The sequence below is a fragment of the Mytilus edulis genome, chromosome 9 (genome assembly GCF_963676685.1).
Source record: "Mytilus edulis chromosome 9, xbMytEdul2.2, whole genome shotgun sequence".
Taxonomy (NCBI): Eukaryota; Metazoa; Mollusca; class Bivalvia; order Mytilida; family Mytilidae; genus Mytilus; species Mytilus edulis.
In genome coordinates, this window is record NC_092352.1 from 8,137,534 (window position 1) to 8,152,053 (window position 14,520).

Sequence of the window (14,520 nt, forward strand, 5' to 3'; positions counted from 1 at the left end):
ATGGTAAATCACAGGAAATACATATTTCCTATACACCAATCTCAAGCTGTTCAAGAATGAGATAATTTGAAGGGTCAATCTGTGTAAACAAAGCCACCAAAAACAATCAGTTCTGACTGTTGACATTATATGAAAAGCATTGTGACGTAGGAAATTTACCAGAAAGTGCACAAATTTGAAAGTCTTCTATTGAAGAGAAGGTAGAACTTGTTCAAATAACAATTTATACATCTACTAAAATTGTGTATTGAGTTGAAAGTTGAGTTGAAAGCTGAACTTGTGAAAATAGTAAATACATATATTTATTAACAAAAATTCAGTTATTCTTCGATTCCAAAAAACATGTAAAAAAAGATGAGAAAGTAAAGACCCCCCCCCCCCCCTCAGTTAAGTTTGTGCAGTAATTTTAGTTATTTAATGAATGGCTATTATTTATTTTGAATTTATTGAACCATAAAATTAATTTTTAACTCTTCACATTGAATAATACGCGAAGCGGATTATGTAAAATGTGAAGAGTCAAAAATTCATTTTATGGTTCAATAAATTCAAAATAAATTATTGCCATTCATTATAAATAAATTTCCATCAAAAATAAAGCTCAAAGAACTTTTTATATCATTTATATTACCAATAACAATACATGTTGGCGTATGCATACACACCGTCAGAGTGGGCGTGTCGTCATAAAAATTGATAACATTGAAAATAAAACTAATAATTTTAACCAATCAGAAGACAGTAAATACACCAAATTTATTCATTTCTGTCTAAAAGGATCCAATTGCTAATACATAGTCATGATAAAATAATGGAAAACTCCAACTCTTAGGAAGAAATTGATTGGTTTTAAACAGCAACTTTCAGCACTTTAGCGATATTGTGGAGGTCATTTCAAGTGGGAGGAATCAGATAGACTGGACACAACTACAGGCACTTGTCTAAGACAAAATTTCCTATATACCTTACACTATAATTTTTAGGCACTGATGCTTTTCTTTCGCAGGAAGGCATCAAAGCAAAAAAAAAATAAAAAATAGCCTCAATCTGCAATGTTAGCTTCTAATTTGATTCCCAAGACTAGTAAGTTTTTGAAAAACTTTGTTAAGACACATAAGAAAAATGTCTGAATATTGGTTTATGGACTAGGATGTCTGAACAGGTTTTGGTGCAGCCCTTGCAATATTTCATATAAATGTGAAATTATGTACAGTGGTTGTCTTCTGTTTATGTAGTTCATACATGTTTCTCGTTTTTATATGTAGATTAGACTGTTGGTTTTCCCGTTTGAATGGTTTTACACTAATAATTTTTGGGGTTCTTTATAGCTTGCTGTTCGGTGTGAGCATAGGCTCCGTGTTGAATGACCTATAACGGTTTACTTTTATAAATTGTTACTTTGATGGAGAGTTGTCTCATAGGCACTCATACCACATCTTCCTATATCTATATATGACAGTTGGTTAGTTCTTTGGAATCCAGCTCTGTGTGAAGTTTAGTGATATAAAACTCTAAGTTTCTTCTATATTTGTCATATTTAATTATCAAACTCAACAGTATTAAACCTCAAAACTTACTATAGTGGAGACGAAATTAGGGAATACCGTAAACTGGAATCCGCTTGTATTACGCTTCACTTAAACAAAGTGTAGTAGTCAGTAGAGAACTAGGTTGGTCCCCTCCGTAAAACATTCAGTATGCCTTCGGAATATACAAATATTATACAAGAATTTCAATAACGGCCGGGAAACAGACTAGTAGAGAACCAGCTTAGGAATACCGGAAACCTTTAAACTAATCTACAGAACAACTACGGTTAAAACCAAACATTTCCGCATATCACGAAATGGATTTAATGTTTTCTATGCATTTCCCCTGTATTTTTTTTTATATATATTTAGCAGTCATTTGGTGACTGATTAATGGTTGCCGTGCCTGTCAATTTTTGTTTTACGTTTATTGGTTTGTCATTAATCAGACCCTGTTAGCCGGTTTTTTTTCAAGTTCAATTGTTACACATTTGTCATGTCGAAATGTCGAAGCCTTTCAAAGCAAGACAGTGGTGTAACAGTACAACATAAGAAAGAACTATAAAACTTGAATCAGTTGAAAAAGGTTCAGACGACATGTGAGGTAATGGCCAACTCAGCCATTAAATCTTCTAACATCAAACCCTCGTATAATCAATGCAAAACCGAAACAAAGTATGAACACCTGCAATACAGGTCGCTCTTAATGAGATGCGAAATAGCTACAATGCGTGGGTTTATTCTGGAAAACATGAAGATCTAGATAATGTCCTTTTCCTGGAGAAACGACGTACAAAACAACAATTACGAAAAACAGTCCGTGTAGAAATTTCAAAAAGAAGAGAGGACGAAAAAGAGCTGATCATGGAAACTAGTACCAGCAGAGACATATAATATATTATATGTCTCTGGTACCAGAAATAGTATGAAACTATTCCATAGCTAGTCAGAAATACACGTAAAAAAGGCGGAGAAAGTATAATGGACTTGAATGTGAATGGACACTGCTATACTGGAGATGAAAACATACTAGCTGGTTTCAATATTTCAATATTTCCGCACACTAGCAACATACGATGAAAACATTAACATTGACAACGACTATCATCAAAATGTGGAACATGAAATTCATTTAATAAATCAATTGGTCAAAGGCAAGAACATTCCTGATGCATCAAGTGAATAAATTTCAAACGCAATCAAAAATATCAACAAAGGTAAATCTGCTGACTACTATGGCATCACAATTGAACATATATCGTTAATGCGGGAGAAATCATGATCATCCTTCTCCAAAGCATCATACATGAAATATTCCAACAAGGATATGTGCCCGATCTCCTAAAAATCGGACTTCTCACACCAATTTTCAAAAACAAAGGAAGTAAGAATGATGCAGGAAATTACAGAGGAATAACAGTGCTGCCAGTAGTGAGCAAAATAATAGACACAGTGCTGAAAAATAGAACACAACTATCAGTAAAATCCGTGCAACATAAATATCAACGTGGATTCACAAGTGGTTCAGGACCAATGAACTCAGCACTGCCACTACCAGTTGGAGAAGTGTACCGTGAAGTTCATGACGGTGAAACAGAAGCACAAATAATACTGCTAGATGCCAAATCAGCGCACTATTATTGTCTTTATACTGCAATCTAAAAAAAACATTTTCAATTGTTGTTTATTGTGTTAATGTAATTTTTTTTTTAAATATTGGGAAAATTCCCCTTTAAAAAGGCCTCATATTACATAGACCGGGAGAAATATAAAACACGATGAAATGTACATCATTACCGCAATCAATGGTGAACGAATTCGTTGCAGACTAAAATATCAACAATAAACATAAAACATAAAACATATAGACAATAACTGTTTAGTGTCTTTAAATATCAGCTGTATTTGTACGAGGCTAGGAAACAAGGTAGTATGCGAGCTTTTAGCGAGCTACTACACCTGTTTCGAGCCGAGTACAAATACAGCTGATATTTAAAGACACTAAACAGTTATTGTCTTTATCCTGCAATTAATTCTGTACATTGTTTGTGTTTTGAAAGACACAAAAACTAACATATTTAGCATTTATTTTCGATTTGTAATCCCTTGAGGCCCGCGTAGTAATATCAAAATCACACATTACGCTGAAGACGGGTTCGCAAAAAAGAATCTCGAATGGTCAACAATAATACATCGCTCAAGGTGAATAATTATCTTTTTTAACATAACAACTAATTTCAACAGTAAAAACAAATAACAGAACATTGTCAAATTTGAAACAGAAGTGCACGAGTTGTCCTACGCTTCAGACTTGACATTCACTAAAGTCACTAAACATGCATGCTGAAATTGACATGGTTGATTTTGTAACACAATCATACACATTCAAGTTTTGAAATCGACAATTGTCATCGTCATAGGAATGCAACTGGAATACACATTCTGAGGTCACACAGGTTCAAACAATACTCAGTCCGGCAGTGGGCGGAGCTTTAAAGCGATATCTGTATAGTATACAGATACAGCATAGCGATATCTGTAGGGCTGTATCTGTATAGTAGAACACCCAATTGCAGGATAAAATGATTTATAGGTTGCAAACAAAAAAATATTAAAAAGTGAAATATGTTTTCCCGAAAATTGCAAAAGAAACAAGTTTGAGTCGTTAAACGCATCGTTGTTAACATTGAAAACAAGAACAGGTTGAAGAGGTCGTCTGAATAATTAAACTTAACACATGGTATGGGTAAAATTTCTTTGTTCTTACTGTGCTATAATCTGGATTTTTACCTTTAGGGGCGGTTCCTAGATTTTAAAAGGGGCGTTATTCTATCAAATTAAAAAATATATATCACCGAGCGTAGCGAGACTAAAAACAATATTGACGATTTTAAGGCATTACACGATAATTTGTCCAATCCTTGGGTGAACGACATGTTCGTCCCCACCCCCGAATCCACCATCTGCCTTGAAATTACGACAAAACTGAACTTTGTACAAACATCGTAGTTTCAGAATAGGAAAAAAGAAAGGTTTCTCATTCCTTTTTTTCATCTTACTAGCTTGAACATAAAATGTTTCAGTATTATATTTTGCGTACAACATAAAACTTAAATCAGTGTTTTAAAGTCAGAAAGAAAGTTAAAACAATTTTTGGTAACTTCCGCCAAAAAAGAAATGTATCCAAGAATATCCGAATAAAAGAAATCTGATTTGGACTAGTTTTAGATTCAATGGAATTTATAACGATTCTTGAATATCTATTCCCCATATTTTTGGATCGAATTTGAAGGGGGTCATATTTAAAATTGTTTTAAAACAGGGAGATTAGCTAGAGATCAATCAGACTTCATTTAGATGGACTTGTCAGTAGATACAAAGAATTTGGGGGAGGGGGAGTAAAAGATTGGAAAGAGAAAAGTATTTTCTGAGGGGGAGTAAAAGATTGGAAAGAGAAAAGTATTTTCTGTTTATTAAACATTTAAAATTTAAAATATAACATCTAATTCTTCCTCTGTTTATCTTTCTCTATTAAAAAAAATGGGAATAGATTTAATAGAAACATTAAACAAAAAATCTACCATTAAATTGCAATTTTACAATAAGTCTAAACCTAAAAAAAAAGTTATCAATTTAAAACTTACCAATGAAAGTCGTATTTTCCCCTTTCTTTACCCTACAATAAACTTTCCTAGGATCCGTGGATTGCGGAATATCGTCCACATATAAAACGTTCACGTAAATTAATTACGTCATGTGTTAAAACAGCTATTGGCCAATCAAATCGGTATATAGAATTTAATCTGCACGCGCTCAGGATGACCCTTTAACCCGAACTCCTACGTCGTTCGGGTTAATAAGGGTCACCTGAGCTGTGCAGATTAAATTCTTTCTCCTGGTATAAACCACCCATCAATGTAGACATAAAACAAATACTTGCACCAAATAACCAAGTATAATCAATACTTGTACCAAATATCCAAGTATAACCAATACTTGTTCCAAATATCCAAGTATACATAAATACTCTGAATATGCACCCCATAAAAGGCTATAATAAATACCAAAGACTTAGTAAAGTGGATAGTCGCACGACAACGCCGATGCTCTATATTTAATAAGAAATAAGCACAATTCATACATATATATCTACACATATCATATATAATTCAAACATCAGTATCAAACAAAAAACTCTCCAAATAAAAAGCTTAATAAACTTTAACCAGAATAAAATTTACCAAGAAAATTCGACTGCTCAGATTGACGATGTCGTGCTGAATGATTACATAGGCAATAAAATACCGCGAAAATAATTTTGAAGCGGGAAAACATTACGCCCTCTATGCTACATATGATGAAACACCCAGGAGAAATTAATTTCACTCTAATGCACTGCCCGTTTAAACGAATGAAATTATAATTCTCCTGGTATAAACCACCCATCAATGTAGACATAAAACAAATACTTGCACCAAATAACCAAGTATAATCAATACTTGTACCAAATATCCAAGTATAACCAATACTTGTTCCAAATATCCAAGTATACATAAATACTCTGAATATGCACCCCATAAAAGGCTATAATAAATACCAAAGACTTAGTAAAGTGGATAGTCGCACGACAACGCCGATGCTGAACCCAAAGAACGGGAAGCTATTAATTACTATGTATGGAAAATTATATAGTTCAAAATGTAAATAAAACAAAAAAGATATTCATTTCCCAAATTCTGAGAAACAATCCTACGTTCTGATAAATTGTCTTTCACAAAGCCATCCTTTTAAGTGTTCGACTTCCAACGTCCATGACGTTTAAAAAAGTCTATCTGAAAAACCAAACCTTGCAGCGGTAATAGCACCACAAGTTCGTAAACTATATATGCTTTTATATCGGGAACAAATGGAGAAATTGCATCAAAGATATTTCCCTCATCCTTGTATAGCTTAAAGGCTTGTATAGCTTAAAGGCTTATTTGTTGAACGAAAAACAAAATTTTCTTACACTTGTGACAAATTCCTGAATAAATACAAATTATAATCAGATTAAAGGCCACTCCAGGCATATATAATTCCAAATTAGGACAAGACGCAAAGTTGTGACGTTCTTCGAATTCACTATAATAAACCAGTTTCCATCTCTGTAAACATGGTAAATATCCGGACACGCACACATGGTACGTTGTGTAAAACGATTATATGCACAAAATAACTTATTAAACGCATCCTGTAATAACTCATCGGCTCTTCCTTCCAGATTTGGTAGCCTAATTTCTTTTTAACATCCTTAAAACATATTTCACTAATTGGGAATCTGTTGGAGAATCTTCACCAATAATCGAGTGCGCCCCTTTATACTATAGTATGCATCACACACAGGACTAGACAAAGCAATATCGTTATTGGACATCTGGAAAAAACATATTTAATAACATTATTTTAAATTGATATGTGGTTCCTTCCAAGTTTTGACATAGTTCATCAATTCAATACATAATATACCAATAAAATGAATAAATACAATATAGTACATGCAATAAAAATGTCCCCAATACATGAAAACGATCACCAAGTTAATATTAGTTAATTTAATGTCACCCTAAACTCCATTCTAATAGCCAACACCCTAAATAGTAAATCAATATACCAAAAGCCGATTTATTCCCTCTACCAGGTAAAAAGTTAGCTTTGTTAGTAGGTAGGTAATGTAAACCCAACACCTGATCAATAAAATAAAACGGCCAGTAAAACGCCGATCTCCACAAAAGGTACTATAATAATAGTACCATATGCCTTGTACATGTATACATAAGGACTTTCAATAATAGGCAAACTGGGGGAACATACCACCCATTTATACCTTCTGATCAATTAATCTATCTCCTTTGATATATAAAAACGGCTAGTAATACGCCGATCTCCACAAATGTAAAATAATAGTAAAAACATGCCTTACATTGCTGCATGTATACATAAGGACTTTCAATAATAGGCAAACTGGGGGAACATACCACCCATTTAAACCTTGCCAATTGACAGTGAACGCATCAATACACATTGAATGTACATTCCAATACCTGGAGTAAAATACAGGTAAACGATGGTTATAATCACTAACAAACCAATTAATTTCATGAGGACCCAAACAGGGAATCCAAATATACAAAAATATGTACTGCATAACGGCAGTCATCAGTATTTATGATACGACTTGTATAGTCTGCAATTTCATTCTTTGCCCTAGGTATCCATTCAACCTCTTAGAACAAGTGTGCTTCAAACAAGTCACAAAAAAAATAGCATATATGCAAAATCTTGCAAATAAGGCTTCATAATGCCCTTATGTATATATATATATGAACAATGTAAACGACGTTTTGGTTATTTATCCATAAACCATTAATGCGTTTATCTCTCATAAAATCTGTCAAGGAAGCAATATACATTTAACAGCCGTAAGTTCTTTCCAAGTAGAACTATGGCGTACATCGTATTCATGACACATGCCATGAGCAATATCCTTAGGATTTTCTACTGAACATCTACCATATCCAGTTCCACTGGTATCACTTTAAACATAGTCGTGACACGAAAAATTGGATACAAAATGTTAAGATTAACACATTTAAGATTTTCCAGGCAGAGTATAAGCTGCTCTTTACATTGAACTGAAAGTCCAATATTACATTCGAAGAATATGCTGACTTAACATCAATACTAATGATTCAATCATAATATAAGCCACATTCCTATGACATACATGTATAAACGACATGGATATAATCTGACCAACGGAAGCTACAGTTCTCCCATAAAATCAACCTAAATATTCTGAAGATAGTATTACTTGTTTTATGGTATCAAACAGTTATGACAGTCTCAACTGGTATGCTTATGATAGCTTTGCCTGTATCAATGAAATAGCCAAATATATTAATGTATAACTGGGAGACCATATGGACACAACCACTTTGGTCAACAAGGTCTTGTTTAACTCAGGTGGCAATATCTGTACACACGCTAATATCAGAATCGGTGTCAAATCCATAATCTATATACATGAAAATTTCTTTTCATCCACCTCAATTTAATTAGTGGTCAAGTAACTTTAGTAAATATAAAATAAGCAGAACTTTATCCAAAAAAGGGGGAACGAGAATAAAAATATATATGAACTTTCATCCAAGGATTTGTAGTCTCAACTATTATACCTTGTAATATGTCCAGTAAAAACCAAGATCATCAGAATGCAGATCGTATATGCCTATATATATCAAATCTGTTTAATTAGATTGCATAGCTACCAAGATATCTTCAAATTTCACAAAGGTGTTTTCCATAGATGTAAATTGTTATGACCTATTGACCTATATCTAAAATTAAACTTTCATTACCATTGTTTTGAACAGAGGTAGCAAGTGAATTTGCAAACCAATGGTTTAGCATCAGTACATTCAATAATAAGTCCTCTAAACAAAAAATCTTCAATAGCTTCTAAAACCAAATCACTGTATGTAATGGCAGCACAATTGTTTTGTAAACAAACGGACAGCCGTGTAGTATAAAAATGTATTTTTATAAGCGTGTAAAATGGTATCGGTAATGAAATCATGACAACCAATGTTATACCAAAAATCAATATGTCTCTATACTCTATCTCTGGCGATAATTTTAGACTGACCTTGTTCATATTCAAAATGAAACTAGTCGGGTGTGAGTAAGTGTGCACTCGATTGACTACCAATAGAAATATTTAAATACTCATCTTATATAAATAATTCCGTATTTTGCCTATCGACTGCTTTCGGGTTGAATAGGCATCTATTCCTCAATATTGGTTATCCACAACCATAGCAGGCTCCTGAAACTCAGACTGACTTCCGCTCGTGCTGGACATGTTGCAATTTAACGGGAAAACGGCATACCAACCGGGATGAGGTTCTCGAAAGGGCTGCTGTTGAAATTTTAAAATGTTGTTTACATGTGCTGAAAATGTCCTGTTGTGAAACACCATGCAGGCGATTCCTCGAGTAATGATGGAGAATCTGGGTCCATTGTCAAATTCAAGATAGGCAGCGTACCAAGAAAATTCGACTGCTCAGATTGACGATGTCGTGCTGAATGATTACATAGGCAATAAAATACCGCGAAAATAATTTTGAAGCGGGAAAACATTACGCCCTCTATGCTACATATGATGAAACACCCAGGAGAAATTAATTTCACTCTAATGCACTGCCCGTTTAAACGAATGAAATTATAAATATACCGACTTGCTTGGTCAATAACTATAACATAATTTCGACAATTTCTATTTAAATATTCATGAGGAAAAGTGATATCAGGTCAGTGATATCAGGTCAGTGACTGTATATGACATAGAAATATACGGTCAACGCATTTTGACTGCTCAAATAGAACGAGTGCAGTATAAATACCCATATGATGAGAACAGTGTACCAAGCAGGTATCGAAGATAACCAAAATGCTGCCAGTACCATCAAATGGGGAGGAATTATCTCTGAGTGCTTCCCAGTCTCATTGGGTGTTCGACCGTCAAGGTGGAATACTCAGCACAGACCTATACAAACTGTACGTAAATCCTCTGCGCACGATTTTGCGTACATGCATGAAGGCTATTAGCTACAGCTAAAAAAAAGTGTGGCTTTAAACCTGCTGTCAAAAACTCATAAAAAGAACAACACCAACGAGTGCATATTCAACATTGGAAATAACGTTATGCCAAATGTCAAACAGGCACTACATCTTGGAAAAATTCGAACAACATCAATGAAGGAAAACGTTGCTATGAATGTGGAGGAAAATATCAAGAAAGCTAGAAGAAGCATATACGGCCTATTTGGTGGTGGTTTCCATGGACATAATGGACTAGATCCAGAAACATTGGTACACCTGTTTAAAACATACATTAGCCCTGTGCTACTCTACGGAATGGAACTATTACTACCCAAAACAGCCATGTTACTTCAACTAGAAAAAATCCAGAAAAGGTTCCTGGAACAGCTGCTTTCACTTCCTACATCAACACCAGACTCGGCGGTGTACATACTATCAGGAATACTACCCGTCGAAGCGCAAATTGACAAAAGAGCACTTGGATTATTTAATAACATCTGTAACCAAGATGAGAGCAGCACGGAAAAACAACTGGCGCGGAGACAAATCAGTGTTAAGTCGCTGGACAGTAATAACTGGTTTATACAAATCAAAAAGATTCTAACAAAATATAACATGGATAAAATCAACACCTACCTTGATATACCTATGAAGAAATAAATATTACATTAATAAACCGAATTATCCAAAAACACTGGAGTGACTCAATAACAAGAATGGTTCCTTACTACAAAGGCCTACAACACTTAAATTACACGGAATTTCACCAAGGGAAGCTACATCCACTACTAAAAATCAAATGTCAATCAGCTAGAGACATAGGAAGAATTCCTCCAAAGCTAAAAATGGTAACCGGCACATACATTCTGTACAGAATCAAAATGTATGAAAATGAAACAGACCCGATGTGTCGTATATGTCACCACGGGGACGAAACGCTGGAACATTTCATCCTAGAATGTGAAGGGTTATCCGATACCAGGAATTCAATTATGGATGAAGTTAGTGCCATTCTGAAGGGTTCAATAAATGTAGACTTTCATGAGCAAAAATCAAAAGTAAAGATGCAAATTCTTCTGGACATTACAATGCTGCGGGAAAATCTAAACTAAACACAAAATTAAGGGCCAAAATCGAATACTGTAGCCGCCGACTTCTCTTTTTGTTAAACACCACCAGATATAGTTTCCTGTCAAAAGGATGGAAAAAGGACAAGAAAAACATAAAGGTGTAATAACCCAACAACTGTGATGTGGAAAATGAACAATGTGTAAATAACTTGTATATAAAACAAAAATTCAATGGTATTGGACTTTTACTGCACTATATATATAAAGCACGCAGGTGGAGGATATTACTGTTAGACATACTTATGCATATGAAGACACGGGTGTGGTTCTCCTATATAGGAGGTTAAAGATACAGAGGTAAGGTAAGGTTGCTCATGCCTACATTCATTCAGCTTTAGTATTTTGACATTTTGTCCGAATATACTTGTTTTATATGTCACTCATTTTGATAATTGAAACTTAATGGCAAATAAGTCCAACTCGGACTGATGCAGATACACATTAGAAAAACCACATGCAGATTACCTTATTCGTTGGCCACTAAATGGTTCTATCAGTACTTCGTGGCTTGATTTCGCTTTCTGAAAGAACAAAACAAAGCAAAACATCGGTAGAATAGATTAATGGTCGTTTTTTGCTTATCAGAACATATCATGATAAATTCACAGTTGCGAATTCAGTATGAGTCGACTCGATCGGACCAGAAGTCCAGTGTCTGATACAAACACACTTAATTTGTCTTACTCTAAAAACCCAAAACATTATCTGTACATGTTAACTTGAAATACTCTAAGAAACATATAATTTCTTCATTCGTATGAGGAGAAACGCTTATTTTCCTTCAATTTGAACTCGAAAATTTTTGTTAATGCGTCCCTCTATATAAAATGTCTTGAATGATTATCCTACCTCACCCCTCATCATGAATCAAATTTGTAATTATATGAAGTAGTCGAATATATCTATATGACAGTCAAATTCAAATGCCTTATTAATCACAAGAACTTTATGTATTGCCTTACAGCATATCTATTTGAATGTGAGGCAGAGACAAAGAAATTATTCTTATTATATTATTCATAATGAAGACCATGCAATCAATCCTATTCAGTATTGTAACTACATATTGAAATGTGTAACAATTGTTTAATAGTCAAACAAACCCTATACATGTAGTAATTTACAACAAACGGAGAAAGTTTCAACAAGCACATTTAATACACACTCAAAATAACAATTCTTACAACTGTTGAAAGTAAACTAATATTTCGTGCGAGACAATCCACTCACTAAGTGAGACCTAGTAGAGTCACATTCAACAAGTAGTTATATATATCAGAGTACAAACAGAAAATAAATCTAAAGAATACCTTTCTCTTGTTCCTGTTCTTTTCCTTTAATTGTACATAGCTGACCATCAATGTCAAAACAAACAATGTCAAAAGATAACCCTGAACATCCATCTGTGATTCTTATATAAACATAACTTCATCAGAGAACTTGTACCGATGTGAATAATCTACTAATATAATGTTATATATAAGTACGTTCTAGTTTGAATTAATCTTCAATTACATTCTTGGTAAGTGGCAAACAGGATGAGACCATTCAAAAACACTCAACCTTATTGTTATCACTTTGTCAGTCCACGGCCATTGGAATTTAATTTTTGATCAAGGGAAAATCGAAAGTTAATGATACTTTAATATTGGTCAATATTATGACTTAGACAAACAATCATTAGATTTGTTAACTGGTATTTTCTATCATCCCGTGGCAAATATTTCCTGAATTATGAGGACGATTACATCGGCTTGAATTGGTTTACTCTATTCATGATTTAATGTGTTTCACAAACCCATTTTAACTCAATAAACAATAAATAATTTTTTGTTCTGATTATACAGATAAAACACAAGGATGAACTGTCTGTTTTGCCACAATTTCACTTGTGACTACCCGACCGCAACTCATTCAACGTTCCATGTCGGGTAAGAGAGACAGTAGCAGCAATAATAAGTATCAGGAACTAAGACAACCAGATGTTCCGCAGCGCACAGCTTTATACGACCGCAGAGGTCGAACCCTGAACAGTTGGGGCAAGTATGGACACAACGTTCAAGCTTGATCCAGATCTGGATTTGGATTGTGATTAAATAGTTGACACAGCATAGGTTTTTGACACAGAATGAATATGGTCTAATGAACTTATTTTTTGTTGTTGCTTTTGAGCAATTCACTATGCTGTTGAATATTAATCCCGTCCAAAACAAAATATTTGAAGAAACTTCTTTTTAATTTCTGAAATCTGAAATGAGAAAAATTGTACCCCCCCCCCCCCCATTTTTTTTTCACTTTGTCTGTAAACTAGAAAAATGCTTCTTTTTTTGCTATTTTTTAGCCCCTTATTCCTACAAGTTCATGGAAATGAACCCCAAACTCAATCCGAGCATCCCCTTTGTTATATGGAACGTTGTTGTACAATGTCAGAGAGATCCATACAGTTACACACAAGTTATTGTCCTAAAAGAAGAAAAAGCACCTTTTTGGCCCTCAATTCCTAGACTGTATGCCCCATAACCCTTAAAATAAATCCCAAGCTTCTACTTATGATATTAAACATTGTGGTACAATTTCAGAGCAACTTATTGTCCTGAAACTACATATATGCTTGTTTTGGGCTCTTTTGGGCCCCTAATTCATAATCCTTTGGGACCATAACCCAAAACAATCAATCCCAACCTTCCTTCTGTGGTTATAACATTGTGTTAAAATTTTATCAATTTCTATTTACTTATACTAAAGTTATTATCCAATAACCATCTGTCTTCGGACGACACTGACGACGACGAATACGCAGCCGTCGCCGCCAATGCCGATGTGCAACCAATATACGACTAAATTTATTTTATTTTTTTGCGGTCGTATAAAAACGCAGCAGAGTCGAAGTTCAAGCTCATCTTTTTTGTGTTTAAGGATAGATTTCAGTGCATCCTTGTCAAGTGCGCCTGAAAACAAGGAACGTTTAAAAGAGGGACGAAAGATACCAAAGGGACAGTCAAACTCATAAATCGAAAATAAACTGACAACGCCATGGCTAAAAAAGAAAAACACAAACAGACAAACAATAGTACACATGACACAACATAGAAAACTAAAGAATAAGCAACACGAACCCCACCAAAAACTAGGGGTGATCTCAGGTGCTCCGGAAGGGTAAGCAAATCCTGATCCACATGTGGCATCCGTCGTGTTGCCCATGTTATCACAAATCCGGTAAA

General features: G+C 34.3%; 1 protein-coding gene across 7 annotated transcripts in view; it reads right to left on the reverse strand.

The window, feature by feature from the left end:
- Window positions 1–12,821, reverse strand: part of LOC139487577 (scavenger receptor cysteine-rich type 1 protein M130-like) — a 69,615-nt gene extending 56,794 nt beyond the window's left edge. For 3 of the 7 annotated variants that reach the window (XM_071272470.1, XM_071272468.1, XM_071272466.1), the window contains exons 1-2: window positions 12,610–12,821; window positions 11,765–11,820 (exon numbers count right to left, since the gene is read on the reverse strand). In XM_071272470.1, coding sequence (XP_071128571.1) covers window positions 11,765–11,820; window positions 12,610–12,702 — 149 coding nt within the window. In that variant the 5' untranslated portion in view covers window positions 12,703–12,821. Of the gene's footprint in view, window positions 1–1,577; window positions 1,597–11,764; window positions 11,821–12,609 lie in introns of those variants that run through there. The other 4 variants (XM_071272469.1, XM_071272465.1, XM_071272467.1 and 1 more) reach the window with 4 other exon arrangements.
- Between the last annotated feature and the right edge of the window lie 1,699 nt (window positions 12,822–14,520).